At 50.9% G+C, this 22,326-nt stretch overlaps 2 protein-coding genes across 2 annotated transcripts in view; both read right to left on the reverse strand.

Moving 5' to 3' along the window:
• Window positions 1–22,326, reverse strand: part of FN1 (fibronectin 1) — a 263,549-nt gene that overhangs the window by 229,087 nt on the left and 12,136 nt on the right. The window lies entirely within an intron of this gene.
• On the reverse strand, window positions 1,522–21,759 carry MREG (melanoregulin). Its single transcript, XM_069860635.1, has 5 exons — window positions 21,640–21,759; window positions 14,910–15,069; window positions 4,449–4,539; window positions 2,237–2,400; window positions 1,522–1,732 (listed from the first exon to the last, which is right to left on the reverse strand). The coding sequence occupies exons 1-5, from the start codon at window positions 21,723–21,725 to the stop codon at window positions 1,598–1,600; spliced, it is 636 nt and encodes a 211-aa protein (XP_069716736.1). The 5' UTR covers window positions 21,726–21,759; the 3' UTR covers window positions 1,522–1,597.

The following is a 22,326-nucleotide window of genomic DNA, read 5'->3' on the forward strand; positions in this document are numbered from 1 at the left end:
TGATAACATCCCAAGGGCTGACTTTTGGGTGGTGGTGTGTACTTTGGCACGGGGTACCTGGGGACTGCTGGATCGCTCTGTTCTACAAGAGTTTGTTCAACTCAAACCCTGGAGCTGCCATGCATTGAAGTTTATTTTCTATAAAAACACAGGAGGGTTTCCAAAGTGCAGCTGAACTTCTGCCAAAAAATTACAAAAATTCAATAGGAAATGGGCACCTAACTCCAAATCCACTGACATTAAATTCAGTCCCCATCGTCTACGAAGACTTTGGTCTTCTTGGGTTGGCAAACGACCCTACTCTTGCAAGTCAACAGGCAATTATAAGTGTTCGGAGAACAGGTCGCAGAGGCGTACGCTCTACAAATATCCCAACCCTTTTGCTATCAGCAGTCAAGATAAATATTGTTGCCCCAACAGGGTTACAGAGAGAGTAAAGAAAGGTTGGTTCTGTAATGTGTTTTGTTTATTAAATTCAGTTTTCACTGATGTCCTGAGCTGACAGAAATGTTTCCCAGGAAGACTCACAAACAGAAACAATTCATAAATATATATATATTTCAAACTCTGTAGGTATAAACAAATAAAAGCTCTGTTTTGCTATTTTGGGAGGTCCTGTGTAACCAGTATTTTCAACTGGTCAATTAGCAGCACACGTATTAACCAGTGAAGAACTTCCACTTGCTTTTCAATGATCAAATCCAGTGTTTTGAAATTTATTGCTCATTATCAGACAAAACCCCCAAAATACAAGGGATGCTCATTAAAAATCTTCATTAACAGCAGGGACGGCACATACTGACATGCAGCTTTATAGTGCTTTTCTTCTTCAATTAAGACTAAAACTTTCAGAAACGAATTAAGATGTTGGGCAACCAGTCTGAGGCAATCCCAGGAGCCACACTGTGAGCAGGTCTGACCTTCTCTCCTTTCTGAAATCTACCTTCTTTTGAGACGCTGGGCTGCGCAGCCCTGACATAAACACCTCCAAACCACTAATGGCAGGGACGGAGCCTGCACCGCTGCTCCAAGGTGTTGCCCCCCAGCATTATCCCCTTCTCAGCTACATGCAGCTCCTGTCTCTTTGCCGAATCCCCTAGGACCTGCCCGGTGGGGCTGCCGTGGGCTGGGGATGAAGATGAGGACCAGTGCACAGAGAAACGCCACGGAGTTGTAGACAACTGAGGTATTTTTCCTTCCTTGTTGGTCCTCCCAGCTAGCAGGGTCGAAGGAGGGGGCAACGGGAGAAGGTGGAAACGCGGATCTCCTTGCAGTGCTTGTAACTAGAGGCTTCTCGGCTTTTGCAGCTACTGGTATCAATGCCTTGTGTAGCAAATTCCCCCCCGTGCCTATCGCATACACTACTCGCTATGGCAGTTGTTGCTCCCTTCTGCTTGGGAAGACCTTGGGACCAGCATCCGCCCTTCCACGCCGTCCCGGTGGGGCTCACTGACCTCCTCGCTCTGCTCCTGCCGGCCCACTTGCTTCTCTGCAGGAAAACACGGAGTGGCCCTCCGTGTGTTTACCTCTCAGCAGAGAAGCCTGGTCCCAGAGGAAAGAAATTCACTGCCCATCTCGCACCAGCGAGGGACGTTCCTCAGGGCACCACGACAGAGCTGCACTGCGGGGCCTTCTGGCTATCGTCCACTCTTTCCCCGCTGGGTCTCTTTGGATACATCATGCTGGCCACCTTGAAGAACTCATCGGCAGCATCCAGAGCTATGAGCCGATCCTGCCAAAGCGAGAGGGTTTTATGGTCACTACAGGCTGCTTTGGGCAGCTGCCTGGTCAGGGTTCTCCCTCCCCAGCTGCTCCCAGGTCAAGCAAGGTGTTGGATCTAATCTTTTCCCACTTTGCTAACAGGCTGCAAGAGCACCCAGTTGCACAGGTTTAAAATCATAGAATCATAGAATTACCAGGTTGGAAGACACCCACCGGATCATCGAGTCCAACCATTCCTATCAAACACTAAACCACACACACTCAGCACCTCATCCACCTGTGCCTTAAACACGTTTAAAAGAAGTAGGGGGGACAAATTTATGGTGCTACAGCACTGACGTTTCCAAGGAAGATGAACAGCTAAGCTACAAGTGCAACACCTGATGGGGACACCCCAGATGCCACCATTCGGCTGAGTATCCTGGCTCCAGTTCACCTACCTGCTTCCCTTCATTTGAACCTCAGCAACAGAGACGGGGGTGGCAGGGAGGAAGGGATGCTCGGAGCTACTCACCACCACGAAGAGGTAGCGCTCAGAAAGCTCCCAGCTGGTGGGGAAGATGTTTGTCTCTTCGGAGAGCTTTAACAAGATGTCCCGGGCTTTGCCCATGTTCTGAGAGTCGCTGATGATGCTGAGTTTGGTCACTGACAAGAGGGAGTCTGCTTCCTTCTGGAAACCTGGGAAAGAGACGTGTTACAGAAGCAACTCAAACATGTGAGCAGGGCCTTCCCTAACCCCTCTAGGCTTTTTGAAGGTTTCCTCTCCACCTTGAGCTGCTGCATTCCCTCCTTGCTAAAGCAAACTAGCGTTTCCCCCAGGCAGGCTCTGTGTCAGCGCTTGGGGCAGGTATGAGCTTGCTGGTGGGGTAAAACATCACGGAGAGATCCAGAGCAAGTTTGTTGCTGGTTTTCCAGAGAAGGCATATGAACACCCACACCATAGGTGTTGATCCAGCTTTTGCATGTTTCTGTGATGCTACCAGAGCTTTCAGGGCTGGTGGGGCTTCCTGAGGCCCCCAGCGATCACTCCAATCTGGTTTTGGGAGGTAACTGTGATAAAAAGCCTGCGTCAGTAATGGATGCACGGCTAATTGTTCTTGTAGCAGTCAGCACCTCTTATAGGAATGGTTGAGTCACCTTCCCTGGAGGTGTTTAAGGGATGGGTGGATGAGGTGCTGAGGAGCATGGTTTAGTGATTGATAGGAATGGTTGGACTCGATGATCCGGTGGGTCTTTTCCAACCTGGTGATTCTATGATTCTACCCAGGGAAGGAAAGGGGGAGGAGAATGAATACAGGGATCTTAAAATGCAGTTGCTACCATTAACTCTTTGGTCAGCTCCAAGGAGCTGGTGGTGATGCGTCTCACCTGAAAAACATTACGAGAAAAGAGCGGTTGTCTTACGATTAAAGCACAGGTCTAGATAGCAAAACACAGCAGGTCTCATATCTGGTTGCACATCTTGCTTCGCTAAGGCCAAACAATCCCTGAGCTTCCCCACCCTTTGCAAAACAGTTCCAGAGCCACTGTGGATGTGAGGGAGATCTGGGAGAGCTTTTGTCAACGTGCAGTAACAGATGTAAGGATGTCAAGTGATCCCTCCTGTGTTTGGTCTGTACAGACTGAGTGAGCACCTCAGTGAAGATGAATATTGATATCTAGTTATGAATTTATAATGTTCCTCCCATCCAGGTGCCAGAAAGGCAGGTACGGCAGGAGTGGCTGAGATACCCATCTCTTTAGCTCCCAGTGATAATCATAGAATGGTTTGAGTTGGAAGGGACCTTAAAGATCATACAATTCTAACTCTCTGCCATGGGCAGGGACACCTCCCACTGGATCAGGCTGCCCAAAGCGCCATCTAACCTTGAACACCTCCAGGGATGGAGCAGCCACAACTTCCCTGGCGAGGGCGTCACCACCCTCATTGTGAAGCTCATAATATCCCTGAACAGCCCAACAAGTGCGTTCGACTCACACATCCTCCTCTCTTTAGCTGCCAACTGTCTCTGGAGCACGAGACAAGTCACCGTGCACGGCACATCTCCTTGGCCCCAGTGTCACGCACTGCACGCAATGCAGTTGGGAAACCCAGGTCACACCCACTGCTGTCTTCTCCAAAGCAGCTGAGCACACAGGACCGGTGGGTGCAGCTCCCTCTTGGCAGGCTAGGAAGTATCAGGAGTGGGAGGGCCACTGTTGAGCAATTTAATTTGGTGAAAGAATATTTCAAACTCACCTAGGAGCAAAGAAGGTGGGTGCTTTAGGCCTGATCAGCTGGCACGGGCTAAGGAAGGAAAACAGATGTATCTGTTCCAAATCTAAAGGAATATTCATCTCTCCCTGCTAATCTTGTTTAGAAAAAAAACAGGGTGAGCTCCCAGGTATCCCTGCTAAGTTTTTATGTGGAAGCTTCAAATAGATAAGACTGTGCAGGCAATTATGGGCTTGAAAGGCTACTCTGCTGGCTGTGGTTCATGGGCTTTTGATGTGCCTGCCAACACAGTGGCCTCATCTCCTTTCAGCTATGCCTGAGCTCTGGGGAGCTTCCTGTAGGCTCTCGGTTGCCATCTGGGCTACCTGATGGTATTGCTTAGCAATCTTCTTTTATTTTCCTCCCTTTCTCCTCTATCAGCCTGATTTTGTGGAGCCGTTCCCATCCTCAGCCATCATGGGATCTCACACTCGGTACCACAGAAATGACATCGTTTTGTCCTCTAGATTACCTAAATCCTCCAAAATGTGTTTCCACCTGCTTCTCACTTCTTTTCGGGTCTGCCGTAGGGTATAAATATCATAGTTGAGCTTTTGCCATTCCTGCAAAACAAAAGGATAAAAGATACTCAGTCATTTGCATGTGAGGGAGGTCTCTGTTGCTTCCCTAGGAATTTCAGCTTTTAGAAATGAAGCCAGAGTTGAACTGGTGTTGGCACCAAGGGGTCGGTGCAAAGGTTGATGGCCAGGCTGATGTTGCCCCCGGAAAAAAATTATGCTGAGCAACGTAGAATATTTTAGCTCAATATTTGGTACAGCATCCCTGTATCTCCTCTGCTCGTTCCAAACAGGCTTCCATTTACCTGGAACTGGGATCACAGAATGTAACTTGGGTGTTGCTGATGACTCAAGTGGTATCATAAATGGTTTGGGTTGGAAGGAACCTTAAAACCCATCCAATTCCAACCCTCTGCCATGGGCAGGGACACCTCCCACTGGATCAGGTTGCTCCAAGCCCCCTCCAAGCTGGCCTTGAACCCCTCCAGGGATGGGGCAATGGAATTGCAGCTCTGTGCTGGAAATTATAACTCTGTCCTATGTTGGAGAACAACAAGAACTTCCAAATGGAGTTCATTTGGAGGACTTCAATCCAAATCCCTTTACACCAAATCTTGACACCCCTGCTAGTATCAAACCCTGAGGTTGTGACAATCCCTTCCTTGGCCTTTAACAGCTTGGGAAGGCATTGCAACATATTAATAATTACCTTCTATAAACTATTGCAACACCTTGTTCTCATACCCTTGCAGTTAAACTGCCGCAGCACATTTTCTTACAGCTGATGAGAGCCCGTGGGAAACTAAGAGTCTGAAATAAAGTTACTGCTGTCTGGGTCATTCATAGAGCAGCGTCCCCAGACTGCTCTGCCCACTGTTTCGCATTTAACAGGAGCGGGCAGATTTTCAAAAAAACCCACTGGAAAACAAGAAAAAATAGAATTTTTTAGATGTGCCCTTTTTTAAATGGCAGAAAGAGGGATGCACGTGGATGTTTGAGGCCTGAGTCAGAGTCGTTTAACATGATAAGGATATGGAACTGTTGGAACAGGTCCAGAGGATGCCATGAAGATCATGTGAGGGCTGGAGCATCTCTGCTATGAGGACAGGCTGAAAGAGTTGGGGTTGTTCAGCCTGGAGAAGAGAAGGCTCTGAGGAGACCTTAGAGCAGCTTCAAGTACTGAAAGGGGCTCCAGGAAAGCTGGGGAGGGGCTTGTTACAAGGGCTTGAAGTGATAGGATGAGGGGGAACGGCTTTGAATGAGAAGAGGGAAGAGTTACATTAGACATCAGGAAATGCCCTGGCCCAGGCTGCCCAGAGCAGGGGTGGCTGCCCCATCCCTGGAGGGGTTCAAGGCCAGGCTGGATGGGGCTTGGAGCCCCTGATCCAGTGGGAGGTGTCCCTGCCCATGGCAGGGGTGGGACTGGATGGGCTTTGAGGCCCCTTCCAACCCAAACTATTTTATGATTCTATGATAACTCTTCTTGGTGACGGCTGGTTGATGCAGTTAATGCCTTGTTGAACCAAACAGCTTAAAGCCTTACTCTTGACCTCCAGCTTTCTATCTGCGTAACAGCAGACGGACTAAAGGGGCAGGTTTTCAGGTTGTTTATTCAAGTTATACCAGCACAACTAAACACATCTGTACAACTACACATCCCTGTGGAAATGCATGTATTCCGCAAGAAATTCCTAGCCAAGTTCAGTCAGTGCCCACGCTGAAAAGGATGCATTAACAGAAGCATCCATGCAGCAGGTCACAGCATCGCTCAGATAATTTCCCTGCAGTAACAACCTTAATTAATGTCATTTCTCAGCAACAGATCACACAGATGGAATCTTGCAGAATAAATGCTGTTCACCTGTGCCGTCTCACTGGGATTTTCCTACATGGCACGCTGGGTCCAAAGGGCTGAAATAATACCCACAAAGGGCAGCTGTGCCTTAGAAATCCCCCTGATTTTCCGAGTTAAAGAGTTGATAAAGAGCATAGACGTCTTAGTGTTTTTTTCCTGGAGCCGACTGACACATCACGGCTGCAGAGAATTAAACGATGAACCTGTTGCCTTGTTGTTCAGCGAAGGCTGCAGGAACCCCTGGGAGATTACGCTTCGGAAGAAGCAGCCAGCAGGGTTAAGACAGCAGTGAGTTGAGGTCAGGAGAGCGAGGGAAATGCAGCTCTGCCTGCAACTGCTCTGCATCAGCCCCAGAGAGCAAAATCTCCTTCATTTTTAGCTTTGTGTTGCTGCCCGCAATGAGCTTTGCCAATCAGAGCTCTCTTGACTGTAGCAGAACTCAAAAAGAGCTTCACTGTTTGCACAGGAGGGCACCTGGGTGCCCGCAGAAGGCATCAAACCACCTCTTCAGCCCTTCGCTAGATCAAGGAGGCAGAGACCAGCCTGTCCTCTCTCGTGGCACTGGTGCATAGCTGGGAACTGAGCTCAGTGAACAAGAAAAGAGGAGTTTTATTGTATTTAATCTTTGCGGGAAGTTTATTGCAAACGGGGAAGTTTTTAAAAAGAAAAGAAAGGCTGCGCAATGCAGAAGATGAGGTGCTTAGGGATGTGGTTTAGTAGTGGACAGGCACAGTTGGACTCGATGATCTCAAAGGTCTTTTCCCACCTAGGGATTCTATGATCTCCCGGCCTTTGCTTCCACTTCCCGGGATGCACGGAGCTGCATTGTGGGGACCTAGGGATTTTTATGGCTTGCTTCCCGCTGGCAGGGATCATTGGAAACATCTCAGCCAGCTTGTGACCCCCTGGCATCAACAGAAAGGAGAGCAAAGCAGCCTGGGCACACTGGTGGGGAAATCAGCTGCGTGTCCCTCCCCTCCCACAGAGATAAACAAGAGCTTTAATGCACATAATCGATCAACACAGCCGCTGTGATTCCAGGCGAGCTTCACGCTCCCGAACTAGCAAGCCAGACGGGTGGGAAAGCTGCTCCTTTCCCTGGAACGTGGCTTGCTGACACAGGACAGCAGCTTTCAGGGCTGCGGGGATTCACCCCCTGTGGGAGTGAACCAGTCTCCTCGCTAAGTTAACCAGCAAGCAGTGCTTAGCAGGCAGGGAAGCTGCTCCTGCTTTTCTCTGGATTAACAGCAGCGTGGTTTTCCCTTATCTATTTTTGTTCTAAGGGAATCTAGGTTACGGCTTTCTTGTACGTCGCCGTTACTGAGTTGCCCCACGGAAGCGAATACGGAGCATATTTAGTCCCAGAGGACCTCTAACAGTGTTCCACTGATGAAGTATTTGGGGAGTATTCAGAAGAGTGGCTTTGGTACAGAAAATAATGGTTAACAGTGGTGCCTTGGGGGCAGGACCTCTAGCTTTAATGGAATTTCTTTTGCCTGAGCATGGAGCTGGATGTATTTCTATTTCTGTAGAGAAAGCTGGGAGGAGATGCTGCACGTGGTGCCAGCAAGAAACTCGAGGTTATCAGGATGAGGATGGGCAGCTCTGGGCTGATCTCTCAATGGGACTCACACCCTGTTCTCCACCAGCCTCAGAAAGCTCTGAATTTTCCCAAGTGATTCCTCGTAGCAGAGACATCCTAAATGCTGTGAGCAGGAAGATTTTCTTCTGTGTTGCTTTAATGAGGGAAATAAAGTTAAGAGCATCTTTCCATCCCCAAAATTACCATAAAAAAGACCATGTCCCTGTAACTGCACAGCAGAGAAACAGCAAAGCTTGTCTCCACGTAGGAATGGAGAACATCAGGGAGGGAGTTCCCCCTGCGCATTCCATAAGTCACCAAGATGTGACCAGGCGGCACCACGAGTCTTGGTGCCAGACCCTGCTCTGCCTCAGCCGTCGCTGCTGCTGGGACGCCAGTAACGCCAGACAGGGCAAGGTGGTCCTTGGGCAGTGTGAGGCCAGAGCAGGCTGCCCTCTGCACCACATCCCAGGCTGGCTCCTTCCCCAAGTCTCTTCCAGCAAGGTGTCCGAGCCCATACGCAGGTGCAGAACAAGCAGCTCTCTCCCAAATTTCACTGGGTTTTGCATCTTCCGTGCACCCCCCGTTCCTCATCCTGTCTCTTGCAAAGTTAGATGGCACTTCTGGAGCAGTGAGGAGACTTCTCAGTACTGGGGAAACCCAGTCTCCTGCTGTACTTCTCCAGACATCTTGGTTTCTATGGGTCTGGGACATCCCAGTGACATATTCAAATATCAGTCCTTTTAGAAAAATACCCTTTTGCCAAAATTTGAACTAACCACAGGAAACCAAAGCAGGTTTGCAGTTCCTGAGTAGGTTTTTTGCAGTCAATTGTGCCCTTTTCATAGAATCATAGAATCACAGAATGACCTGAGTTGGAAGGGACCCGCAAGGACCATTGAGTCCAACTCCTGTCCCCACACAGGACACCCCAAAATTCACACCATGGGGCTGAGGGCATTGGTCAAATGCTTCTGGAATATTGTCAGGCTTGGTGCTGTGACTGAAAAATCCCTTGTGGATGGGTCAAGAATATCCCAGGAGCAGCAGGGAAACCCCACTGCCTCTCACCTCTGAGCACTCAGCCCTTCAAATATTCACCTGGAAAGCTTCCCAGATTGCCTGGTGTGATATACGCAACCTGCAAATGCCAAATGGAAGTGAGGAGATGCTGAGCATGAAATAGAAGCCAGATGGGTACCTAACCAGGAGCTTTGGGAAAAAATGTGCCAAGAGAACAAGCAAGCAGTGTCCAACTCCTCAGCCCTGCCCGTAAGGAAATTTCCTAATTAGCAGGCAGCTTTCTTCATGTTGCTCGAGCAATCCTCCACCAAAGCCTGTTCCTTTATTCCCTTGAAAGCAATTAGTGTCACCATTCTGTTTGAGAGTTATTTTGGAAAGGAGGTCAAATCAGATCAGGGAAAGACCAAAATACCAGTCCAGGCACTCCACCACATGCTGGGATGCTCCTACTCTGACCCCACCAGGAGTAGTGGAGCAAATACAGACTCTAGATCCATGCTCACACACTGAGCCATCGACCGACACCTCAGCTTTGGACAAGCTTAAATTGGATTTAGTTTTAAGACAGGCACGAAGCAGTTCATAAATGATTTTTCATGGTATTAAGTGGATCAGTTCTGAGATTCCCAACCAGCATTATCAACCCTGGGCAAATCCCATCACCTCTCTGCAGCCCAGAAGTAGTGTGGAAGAACAGTGACCTTCTCTGTTGTGTGTTTCAAGAAGAATAATCCCATAGGAGAGCAGGAGGAAGCAGAAAAATAGGCTTTATTGTCTCATTAATGGGCTTCCTAGGAGGACCACGTTGAGCACAGCTCTGCTAGCCAGGCCGCTGCAGAGATGCAGGCAGAGGAATCACCTTTCCTCGTGGCATTTATGATCCCACCTTCCCCAAGGGAACAAACCAAGAGAAGGAAGAAACACTGCATTTACAACAAGCCCTAAGAACAGTGGTTTTTTCCTCGTCCATAGCACAAAAACCAACCTAAACCTTGAACCCGGCTCTTTCTCTGAAGCCAGTACTGGTGCAACATCTCAGCTCACTGCCCACGGCTGGGGAACTTCACGCACCCCACCAGAGGACACTGAGGCACCAGGGCCACCACAAACTGGTCCTTGTGGAATGAGGTATCTGCCACACCGTGCACATGAGCCAAATAAGCCCAGCTCTGGAGGCTTCCCAGAGCCAAATTAGCCCCCCTTGCCCATGAAACGCTTTTCTCCTCACTAGCAGGGTAGGTGCTGGAAGAGAGATCTGGCCTGCATCTATGCAGCATCTTAAATAGCAGCCTGTTTTCCTGGAGATCCTCCTTTCACCTCCAGATCTGGGATTCTACTTTACACTACAACAGATTCCATGATGCTGCAAGGCAGGAAGAGGAAAAAAAAAAAAAATCCCATATTTGAAATGTTGACCCCAGCCTTCAAAAGCTTTGACAAGAGCTTTCATCTCGAAAAACTGCACCAGCCTTACCAGGCCCCCAAAGCCACCCCTTCAGCTATGGCTTTTCTGTTTTTCTCCATGCACACCCTTCCCTTTGCTTCTCAATGTGCATCCAAGCACATGGTGCTCATCAGTCTCAAGCGGAGAGAAATGCAAAGCTGCATGTTGCTCGGTCCTTATGCTTTTAGGTGGCTCCAGTGAATCTTGTCTCGTGTACTTATAGAATCATAGAATCACCAGGTTGGAAGAGACCCACCGGATCATCAAGTCCAACCATTCCTATCAAACACTAAACCATGTCCCTCAGCACCTCGTCCACCCGTCCCTTAAACTCCTCCAGGGAAGGTGACTCAACCACCTCCCTGGGCAGCCTCTGCCAGTGCCCAATGACTTTTTCTGTGAAAATTTTTTTCCTAATGGCACCTTATGGCACGGTGGGTTTGGCAGCTGGTGGGTGCTCCAGCCGGCTCCACCACGGCCACCAGCCCCTGCACCGTCACTCCCAGCACGCAGCACGGAGCAGGATGAGCACGCGGGTGTGAAACAGGGACGTCACGGGGCTTCCTTTGAAGAGCTCGCTGCCCTGGTTCAGCGAGGAGCAGGGTGGTGCAGCCCTGCCAGCCTTATGCAAGCAAAGGTCACACTGAGCTTGGGCTGGAGCTGCCAAATTTCCCAGAGCGGGGCTGTGGGGAGGAGGCAGGGAGAAGAAACAGCCCCACGTGGATCAGGTGTGGGTCCAGCTCCATGGAGAGGGCAAAGAACTGACCCTGAGGGACAACACCACCACTGCTTGTTGCTCGCAGCCCCACCGTAAATGATCTAACAAGCAGAAAATTGAGCTACAGGATGTTGGAGCGCCTGGCCCTTGGCATACACAGTGTGTTTTATTAATTTACAGAGATCCACGACACGGAGGTGCCCAGGCCAGAAGAGAGACATCGTGGACCACACCTGCTGACCTCCAGCACCGTGCCAGTCACCACTGCATCCTGGCCTCCTGTCCTGGCTCACAGCACCTTGTCACTACATGAAAAACCACTTTAAAATGCAGAAAACACCCAGGAAGGCAGAAGTGGATTAGCCAGAGTAAGAAAAACACGATGCTGGTTTGAGGCCATGCAGATAAATCACACGTGATGTAGAGTGACCTGCTCTTTGGGATCCTTCCAAAGTCCTGGGCTGGGAAAACTCAAAGATAAAGGTGGGGAATAGCATTCAGTAAGTACAGAATTTCTTTGTTAAATGAAGGAGCAGAAATGCACAGAATAATTCTCCCTTCAGCTCAATTTTAAGCAAGACCTGTGGTTTTGTAACACTTGTGCAATGCACCAACAAGAAACTGTTCCTCCATCGCTTCTTACAGCATCCCCACGCTCTCCCCAGGGACTTTGGGAGCCAAGCAGCTCCCAAAGCAGATTATGGCTTTTGCAGCCCAGTGCTGGTTTGCAATTAGACTTTTTTTTTCCTCTCTCTCAGGGCTAAAGCCTCATTAGGCGGGGGGGCACCACAATCTGGCCTAGTTTTAAAATGCTCACTGGAGTATGGAGAGATTTTGGCACCTGGGGCTGAAGGCAGGAATGTGGCTTTGCCAGCCAAGTCCTTCCCTGATCTGTTCCCCAAGAAACAGCAGCAGCTTGCTGGGCGTATGTATTTGTGCCTCGGTTTCCCTGCTGTAAAACAGAGGGAGCAGTGAGGCTGGCAACCCCTAGCTGCAACAGGCACTGTGCCATCATTCAAATCAAGCATATCATGTGTTGTCTTCTTTCAAAGTCAGCCTGATGTTGAACTTAGAGTTTTTTAATTCATTGCAATGCATAAAAAAACAGGCTCTGTGATCTTACATCCGTTGTGGAGAGGAAGCTCCACGCTCTTTGTGCTTCCCTTTTCCCCTGGCAGGCACCACGACTGCTCAGAGCCGCTAAAAACCTACAGACACACGGAAGGCAGGAAGAAAGCATAGAGTTAGGGGCTGGAGAACAAGTGTTATGAGGAGCAGCTGAGGGAACCGGGACAGTTTAGCCTGGAGAAAAGGAGGCTGAGGAGAGACCTCCTCGCTCTCTACAGCTCCCTGAAAGGAGGTTGTAGCGAGGTGAGTGTTGGTCTCTTCTCCCAAGTAACAAGTGATGGGATGAGGGGAAACAGCCTCAAGTTGCACCAGGGGAGGGTTAGATTGGATATTAGGAAAAATTCCTTTACTGACAGAGCATTGGAAGCGGCTGCCCAGGGCAGTGGTGGAGTCTCCATCCCTGGAGGGGTTAAAAAAAACATGTAGATGTGGCACTTTGTGACATGGTTTAGTAGGCACCGTGGGGTTGTGTTGGTGGTTGGACTGGATGAACTTAGAGGTTTAGGAGTGATTCTTGGAGTTTAGGACAAGCAGGCACAGGAACACTCTCCTGCTCACCCATAACCGATGCTCTCTGCAGCCTCAGCAAGGCTGAAACACAACCCTCCCTTGCCCAGGGAGCTGTCTTTTTAGCAGCCCATTCACTTTTGATACCATTTTATAAATAATAAGAGCTTTCAGGAGCTGCTGCAGAACAAGCCCTAGATTGAGTTACAAGGCTGCTCGACGGGGCGTGGGCTGAACTGAGGAGCTTCAGCGCTGCCCTGAAGTACAGCCAGCTCTGCAACAGCTCGGGACCCACACAGCCTCCTGAACGGAGTTGCCCTTGTTTCCTTCAGCTAACTTGGGCTGGATGGAGCTCTCTAAGACAAGCAATTGCAAGGTAGAGAAAGCAGCAGTGGAGAGGGAAGAGGACATCTTCAGTCAGAGCCGCAATAGCTGTAAAGGTTACCTGCAACCATGAAAACATGGTTACAAAATCATCTGTTGTAAACACCACAATTAACTCAATCCCCACCAAAAAAAAAGAAAAACGGGGATTTGGTCAATCCTATACAAGGATTGCATTAAAAATTGTCATTTTGATCTGAGCTGTACCTCTGGTGTTTAAAGCTTCTCGTGAAAGCTGAGCTGGCTTTTGGTTTAAGGAGACTGTCACAGCAGGAAGCGTTACAGTCCCGTGGTGTCTCCAGTGAAGTGGGATCAAGCTGAAATTAAAAGTGAAGCCTCCTTCCTACAGACATTTTGAAATCTTAAAAGCAATCAGAGAGGGGAAAATGTGTCACTGTTTGCTGCAGCCTGCTCCTAATCAGGCCACTGAAATCTCCTTTGCGCCGACGTGCTCTAGTGAAGGAAATCAGGGCTGCAAAACAGCCTTTATGTAACAGGGATGATGTTCCCCTTCCGCGGTAAGAGCTGTGCCAGTTCTCCGCTGCTCGATAATTGCCGTATAACCCAGCAGAGGAGTATTTAACTTGACGCGTCACTGGAGCTGCAGTTCAGCTCCAGGCGCCGCCACTGCCGGGCGAACACGGCTGCAGGCAGGGCTGATGCCAATCCCATCATGGAAAGGCCAAACTAGGGGAAGAGCAGCCAAAAAAGGCAGCCTGTGAGGGCAGAAAATGGAGCTGGAGATCCCAGTGCTACCAGTACACATCTGCAGGTAGTGGTGGCAGAGCTGCTTGTCTGAAATTCATAGAATCATAAAATCACCAGGTTGGAAAAGACCCATCAGATCATCGAGTCCAACCATTCCTATCAGTCACTAACCCATGTCCCTCGGCACCTCGTCCACCCATGCCTTAAACCTCTCTAGGGAAGGTGACTCAACCCCCTCCCTGGGCAGCCTGTTCCAGTGCCCAATTATCCTTTCTGGGAAATTTTTTTTCCTAATGTTCAGCCTGAACCTCCCCTGGCGGAGCTTGAGGCCATTCCCTCTCGTCCTGTCCCCTGTCACTTGGGAGAAGAGGCCAGCCCCCTCCTCTCCACAACCTCCTTTCAGGTAGTTGTAGAGAGCAATGAGCCTCTACAACAGCCTCCTCTTCTCCAGGCTAAGCACCCCCAGCTCTCTCAGCTGCTCCTCTTGTTCTCCAGCCCCCTCACCAGCTTCGTTGCTCTTCTCTGGACTCGCTCTAGAGCCTCAACATCCTTCTTGTGGTCAGGGGCCCAGAACTGAACACAGGATTCGAGGAGCGGTCTCACCAGTTCAGTGTACAGAGGGAGAACAACCTCCCTGGACCTGCTGGTCACACCGTGTCTGATCCAAGCCAAGATGCCATTGGCCTTCTTGGCCACCTGGGCCACTGCTGGCTCATGTTCAGTCGCTGTCAACCAACACCCCCAGGTCCCTCTCCTCCAGGCAGTTTCCAGCCAGACTTCTCCTAGTCTGTAGCATTAAGGTCATGCATCCCAGCTCAGGGTGGTGCTCCCTGCTCAGCCAACTGAGACATCCCCAAGCTTCCCGGGGGCGAGATGGCCACAGATGCATCCATATCAGATCCAGGCTAAAAGCTGAAGGGTGATGGAGCAGATGGGAGAACCTGAAGCCTGTGTGAGCCACATTTGGTAATGGGTATCTAAATAAAAGCATTGCCAAGGCATCCTGTGGAAAGCACTGAGCCTTGGTCCATGGCAAAACCCTCCGCGAGGAACAGCCCCGTCTCACCTCTGAGTCCTTGTCCAGCTGGTTCCTGACCACAATCATGTTGTACAGCACCCGGTCATCGTCCGCCTCTGTATGGGTCACGTCGTGTGGGGTGCTCCACAGGTTCTGTTCCTCATCCCGTGCCAGCGTGGCTCCGAAGGAGGCGTAGGGGTTGTTGTTACTGCAGAGAGGGGGAGAGGCGAAACAGCGTTAGCTACGGCAGCATCAAGCTGCCTCCTTTTACCTTCCCAGGGTAAAGTGCCATTTCGTGGCAGCCCCTCTGGCAGCCCAGTGTACTGCCTGGGAGAAAGGAGGAGGAGAAGGAGCAGGGAATAGGAAGACAGTCGGATTTCTGTCTCAGCAAACGTCCTGACCGTACAAGCCATGGTTCAAACCAGGCAGTGCTGCCATGAAACCAAAGACATAGAAACACAGAATGGTTTGGGATGGAAGGGACCTTAAAGCCCATCCAGTTCCAACCCCCTGTCATGGGCAGGGACACCTCCCACTGGATCAGGGGCTCCAAGCCCCATCCAACCTGGCCTTGAACCCCTCCACGGATGGGGCAGCCACCGCTGCTCTGGGCAACCTGGGCCAGGGCCTCCCCACCCTCATCATGAAGAATTTCTTCCTTATGTCTAATCTAAGTCTTCCCCCTCCAATTCAAAGCCGTTCCCCCCCATCCTGTCACTCCATTTCTTTGTAAAAAGCCCCTCCCCAGCTTTCCTGGAGCCCCCTTCAGCACTGGAAGCGGCTCTAAGGTCTCCCTGGAGCCTTCTCTTCTCCAGGCTGAACAAGCCCAACTCTCTCAGCCTGTCCTCACAGCAGAGGAGCTCCAGCCCTCAGATCATCTTTGTGGCCTCCTCTGCACCTGTTCCAACAGTTCCACATTCTTCTGTTGAGGATTAACAGAACTGGACACAACATTCCAAATGACAGTATGACATCAGACACATCAATTTGCTAAAGACACCAGGTATTATTCAGACAGCTGGGATGAAGGAACTGTGAGCATCCATTTGCAAGGGCAAAAGGCAGCATCTCCCCATTGCTCCCACAGCTCCCTGCCCGACTCCCCATCACATCTTCCCTCTCCAAACCCTGTGCAAGCCCCTTCAGCCTCTCCAAGTTTAACATGGGAACAGTTCTAAATAACTAAGACTCCAAAATCCTGGTGGTTCTGGAGGGCATTTTTCTGCTCAGCTAACCCTGAGGCAATGCCAAGATCCCAGCAGCATGATCTGCCCCTGGGAGACTTCATGTGGGGAAGGAGATGGCTGCGTGCAAAGTCTCTCCCTTGCCTCTTGGCCAAAGCACCAGCTTCTACCCATCTTCTCTTCAAGGGCCGTTGGGCATGGGTTTATTTTGAACAAAACACGTGCCACCTCTGCTGAGGGAGCTGGGACTGGTTAGCCCAGGGACGAGATGCTTCGAGGGGATCTTATCCTCCAGGGGAGGTTCAGGCTTGACATCAGGAAAAAATTTTTCACGGAAAGGGTCATTGGGCACTGGCAGAGGCTGCCCAGGGAGGGGGTTGAGTCACCTTCCCTGGAGGGGTTTAAGGGATGGGTGGACAAGGTGCTGAGGGATGTGGTTTAGTGACTGATAGGAATGGTTGGACTCGATGATCCAGTGGGTCCTTTCCATCCTAGTGATTCTGTGATTCCGTATATAAGTACCTGATGGGAAGGAGCAAAGGAGATGGAACCAGACCCTTTGGAGTGCTGCCCCACAATAGGGGACACAGTGAAATACAGGAAATTCTGTTTAATCATTAGAAAGGTGGGTGAACACTGGTACAGGCTCCCCAGAGACGTCACGCAGTCTCCATCCTTGGAGGCACTCAAACCCAACCGGACACAGTCCTGGGCAACTGGCTCTGGTTGACCCTGCTTAAGCAGGGATTGGACTGGATGCTCTCCAGAGGTCCCACATCAATGACCACGTTTCTGTGTGACCCTGCAGCTCTATTTTCTCCCCAGCAGCCCAAACCCCACCAAATCAAGCAGGTGCCACCACCCCAGCTGCTCCTACCTGACAGGTACTGAGCTGCACAGGGACCTGTGCCAAGGCACAGAAAAGACATTTAGCTTCATCTTGATGATCTCAAAGGTCTTTTCCAACCTAGTGATTCTATATCCCCATCCCTGAAGGTGTGAAAAAGACAGGTAGATGAGGTGCTTAGAGATACAATTTTGTAGTGGACAGGTACGGTTGGGCTTGATGATCTCAAAGGTCTTTTCCAACTTATTGATTCTATTATCTTTATCTGGGGGATGGAAAAGTCCGTGCCTGCTTGTGATCTTTGGGCTTTATTTGCTTAGTGGTCAGCAAAGCAGAGTATCGTCTCCTGGGAAAGGTTTAGGTCTTTGGTTTAGGGCTTTATGATTCTATGATTGCTACTGGGATGTGCATTTTTTAATAGAGTTACCAGAACTTTTAGCAGAAGATTTCCATAACGTTTCTAATCAAGATGCCCATAGACTTAAGCAGAACAACACAAATGGAGAACTACTTTTGGCCTTACCCAACAGTCCCATCAGGCATCCTGTGACAACCCCTGCTCGCTTCTTGTTCAAACAGCCCATTCTTTATGCTATTTGCAACCCAAATCCCATTCCTTTCGCAAGGAACCCATCCAGCAAAACCTTAGATAAACACTGTGGGAGCTTCAGCCATGACATCAAACCATTAAGAAGATGCTAAGAGGAGCCCCAGATAAAATAGAGAAAAATCATCCACATCAGTATTCCTGCAGGAAGTTCATTAGACTTTAAACAAACCCAAAACCTGAGCAACAGGTAATAAGGGAAAAGATAATCTCTTGCAATCTCTCATTAAAGATGAGGGAAAGAATGTAACTGGGAGGGTGTGGATGGCGTAACTCAGCTGTTCCTACGCCTGAGCCAGCATGCGTTTGCCCCAGACATTTTTCAGATGTGGAACAGCCAGGATCCCAGCCTGGAAGGGATCACCCAGGAGCCAACCGTGCTACCAGCATGAGTTTGGTTCCATCCTGCCTTTGCCAGGCTTCTTCCCACTCAGGGACTTACCGGTACCCTTAACATCTGACTTACTTTCAAAACCAGTATTGGGCAACAATACTAACATGCCTTAGCTTTGCCAAGCCGCTCCCTCACAGCTTGCAAGGAGCTTCCCAACCCACCTCTATTTCCAAAGCGCAGCACGGAGCATCCAGCAGCCTGCAAGGGATGCGGGCAGCGGCCAGGATTCAGCAAATCCATACAAGCACGGAGAGCTCTGCCAGCTACAAGCACCCCCGGAGCGTGCTGGACTTCCAAGCAACATTTAAAATGAAGAAATAGGAGGAAAAAAAGGACAACGTGTACGGCAGCCTGCTTTGCAGCTTACAGGAGTCTCCGTGGGACCAGAGAGGACTCAGACCATTTCAAACTCTTGGCTCTATCCAGAAAATGCTGAGCGCTAGTGGTTCATCAACAAATTTCTGCTACAGGGGACTTCCAGCCAAGATCAAACTCATTTTGGGATTTGGAGCCCAAACTCTGGGTTTATTTGCATCCTGAGGACACCATCTGAGCCAGACCCCACCTTCCTGCATCTAAAGACTTTGCTGCAGCAGCCTGGCTCCCTGGCTTTGGCCAAGGTATCTTTTCCCAGCCCTGCACTAGCGCTGTGCCTACATCTGTGCTTCGTTCCCACCTCCACGCGCAGCACTCGCTGCTCTCACTGCTCTCATCACGGGTTACAGCCAGCCTCGTATACACTCAGGTAATATATGCACCTAATTACGCACATATTGCCTCCTCCTCATTGCTCCTTTCTTCAATATGTTGGATTTATGAGGCCACAGCCACTCTGCTTGGGGAAAAATAAGGTGAAAAGTCATAAAGTCAACATTTCAGCAGCAACACCAGCTCTCAAAACCCAGAGCTCAGCTGAAAGATCTGATATCTCAAGCAAGTCATTCACTGGGATCACAGAATCAGAGAATTCTTAAGGTTGGAAAAGATCTCTAAGAGCATCCAGTCCAACCATCAGCCCAGTACCACCATGCCAACTAAACCATGTCTCAAAGCACCTCATCTACATGTTTTTTGAACACCTGCAGGGAAGGAGACTCCACCATCCCTATTCCAGCGCTTCACCACTATTTCAGTGAACACATTTTTCCTAATATCCAATCTAAACCTCCCCTGGCACAACTTGAGGCCGTTTCCTCTCATCCCATCACTTGTTGCTTGGGAGAAGAGACCAGCACCCACCTCGCTACAACCTCCTTTTAAGAGAGTTGTAGAGGGCAATAAGGTCTCCCTTCAGCCTCCTCTTCTTCAGGCTAAAAACCCCCAGGTCCCTCAGCCGCTCCTCATAAGACTTAAAAATATACTATAAAAATATGAATACAATATAATATTAATAATATAAAAATACTATATAAAAATATGATATAAAAATACAATATAAAAGTACAGCAGGTGTGCTCTTGCAAGATCCCTACTTTGAAATAAAACCCCAAAGCCTCACGTAGAGGGACGAGCCAGCGATTAGGCTGTTAGATTAATTACGCCGGCACGCTTGTGCAAGAGCAGGTGCCTTGGGAAGGCCCAGCACTCATACAGGCTTTCCGACTTAGAGCCAGCATTAATTGGATCGCCAGCGGAAGGCGTGTTACTAAAGAAAGGTGCCCAGCAAGGGACAGACCCCTGAGTGCACACACGCACTCAGCTCTCGTTAGCTTAATGCCCATTTCCTGAGCTGGATGCCCCATGCTCAGGATTATCTGGTTATTATCGAGGTAACTGCTTTAACAGCTTGAAATCAGGACATTTCAAGCCCTGTTGTCGGCTCTGCTGTTACCTGATACCTATGTAGGCCACCCTGGGAGCATCCCACCCTCCTTCATCACTCTCCTCCTCCTCTTCTAAGTCTTCAAGGCCGGGTTGGATGGGGCTTGGAGCAACCTCATGCAGTGGGAGGTGTCCCTGCTCATGGCAAGGGGGTTGGAACTGGATGGGCTTTGAGGTCCCTTCCAACCCGAACCATTCTATGATTCTTGAATGCCTCTGTCCTACCAATGACACATGGAGGGGACAGTCCCTGCCTCACCTCCAGGCTGGGGCACCCATCACGGGCTCCAGCAGCAGCCAGGACCTGGTCTGGCAGCTGGGAAAGGAGGGAGAGGTGCTGCAAACCCAGGATATTTTGCAACATGCAAAGAGATTGCTTGCCCTACGAGAACACTTAGGGTTGTTCAGCCTGGAGAGGGCTCCAGGGAGACCTTAGAGCAGCTTCCAGCACTGAAAGGGGCTCCAGGAAAGCTGGGGAGGAGCTCTTGATCAGGGAAAGCAGGGAAAGGACAAAGAGGAACTGTTTTAAGCTGAAAAAGGGGAGATTGAGATGAGATTTTAGGAAAAAATGTTTTCCTGTGAGAGTGAGGAGGCCCTGGCCCAGGTTGCCCAGAGAAGCTGTGGCTGCCCCATCCCTGGAGGGGTTCAAGGCCAGGTTGGATGGGGCTTGGAGCCCCTGATCCAGTGGGAGGTGTCCCTGCCCATGGCAGGGGTGGGACTGGATGGGCTTTGAGGTCCCTTCCCACCCAAACCACTCCATGATTCTATGCAAAACCTCCTTGTGTGCTTGCACAGCTCGCAGCTATTCTCCACAGCTCATGGCTTCATCCTTTCTACGAGAATCCCCCTCAACCTCATGGCTCCAGGCACAAGGCAGCAGGAGCGAAAAATCTGCTCTCTAGACAGGAGCGTGCCCGTTGTTTTCACATAAATCCAGCTCCAGCTGCGCCGTGACATCTCCTTTCCAGCATCCCTGGCCCAGGAGCAGAGCTCAGCACCGCACCCACAGCAGGATGAGACCCACCGGCTAGGGATGCGGGGACCTGGGCATCCCTGCTCGCAAGCAGGACCCGACCCGCGGTGTGGGATGCAGGGACCCAGCCAGGCGGGACCCCCTTTTTGTTTGGCACCTCAGCCTCCTCTATCGAAATCCCACGGTGGAAAAACAAAAGCCGAACGTTCCGACAGCGAGGGAGGCATGGGAATCGCCGGAGACGCCGCTCTTGGTTCGCTTGCTGAAACTCAACCGTAAAAAAACAGAGAAGGAACACGGCCCCTATGGGAAAACCAACTCGTGGGGAAAGGGAATTGAAAAGAGGGAGAGAAGGAGCCTTGTCCGGCTCTTGCAGGGGATGGACAAGTTCCCACGGAGAGCAGCAGGTTGAAAACCACTGCAAACTGGCTTGGGTGAAGAAGGGTAAAAGGGGCTTTTCCTGCAGGAAGGGGCTACCGGATTGCAAGAAAGGGGCTACCGGATTGCAAGAAAGGGGCTACCGGATTGCAAGAAAGGGGCTACTGGGTTGCAAGAAAGGGGCTACTGGGTTGCAAGAAAGGGCTGCCAGGTTGCAGGGAAAGGCTGCCAGGTTGCAGGAAGGGGCTACTGGATAGCAAGAAAGGGCTAGCAAAGTGCAGGAAAGGGCTGCCAGGTTGCAGGAAGGGGCTGACAGCTTGCAGGGCTGACAGATTGCAAGAAAGGGCTACCGGATTGCAAGAAAGGGCTGGCAGGTTGCAGGGAAGGGCTGGCAGATGGCAGGGAAGGGCCGAGGAGCCGGGAGGTGCCGCGCAGGGGGGATGCGGGTCCCTCTCGGGCGGGAGCATCCCTCGTCCCGCGGGGCTGGGGGGGCTCCATCCCGTCCCCCCGCGGGCTGGGGGAGGCCGAGGGCTCTCACCCGAGCAGGGGCTCTCACCCGAGCAGGGGCTCTCACCTGAGCAGAGGCTCCTTCTCGGGCGGCGCCGCCTCCCCGCCGCAGCAGCAGCCGCACAGCGAGCGCAGCCACGGCCCCAGCGCCATCGGCTGAGCCCCAGCCCGGCACAGCCCGGCCCCCAGCGCCTCCCCCGGCGCCTCCCCCTGCTTGCCAGGGCTGCCTCGGGGCTGCGGACCCAGCGCCGGGAGGAGCCGTCCCTGCTCCCTCCTCAACCAGCCTGCTCTTTGCTGCTGCCCCCGGGCTGCCTCCCGCATCCCTCTGCTCCCTTCTGTGCAATCCTGCTCCCTCCTGCTCCCTCCTGCCCCATCCTGCGCTTTGCTACAGCCCCCTGCACTCCCTGCATCCTTCTGCTCCCTTCTGTATCCTTCTGTGCAATTCTGCTCCCTCCTGCTCCCTCCTGCATCCTTCTGTGCAATCCTATAACCTTCTGCTCCCTCCTGCATCCTTCTGTGCAATCCTATAACCTCCTGCTCCCTCCTGCATCCTTCTGTGCAATCCTATTCCCTCCTGCTCCCTCCTGCATCCTTCTGTGCAATCCTATTCCCTCCTGCTCCCTCCTGCATCCTTCTGTGCAATCCTGCTCCATCCTGCCCCATCCTGCTCTTTGCTGCATCCTCCTGCTCCCTCCTGCATCCTTCTGTGCAATCCTATTCCCTCCTGCTCCCTCCTGCATCCTTCTGTGCAATC

Source organism: Phaenicophaeus curvirostris, chromosome 7, assembly GCF_032191515.1.
Source record: "Phaenicophaeus curvirostris isolate KB17595 chromosome 7, BPBGC_Pcur_1.0, whole genome shotgun sequence".
NCBI lineage: Eukaryota > Metazoa > Chordata > Aves > Cuculiformes > Cuculidae > Phaenicophaeus > Phaenicophaeus curvirostris.

Bases quoted from the DNA above. Each gene is read 5' to 3' on its own strand.
- MREG (XM_069860635.1), bottom strand. From the start codon at position 21,725: ATGGCGCTGGGGCCGTGGCTGCGCTCGCTGTGCGGCTGCTGCTGCGGC. The intron at 4,540-14,909 runs GTGAGACGGGGC...TTTGTTTTGCAG, and splicing joins AGCTGGACAAGGACTCAGAG to GAATGGCAAAAGCTCAACTA. The intron at 1,733-2,236 runs GTGAGTAGCTCC...TCGCTTTGGCAG, and splicing joins AGCGCTACCTCTTCGTGGTG to GATCGGCTCATAGCTCTGGA.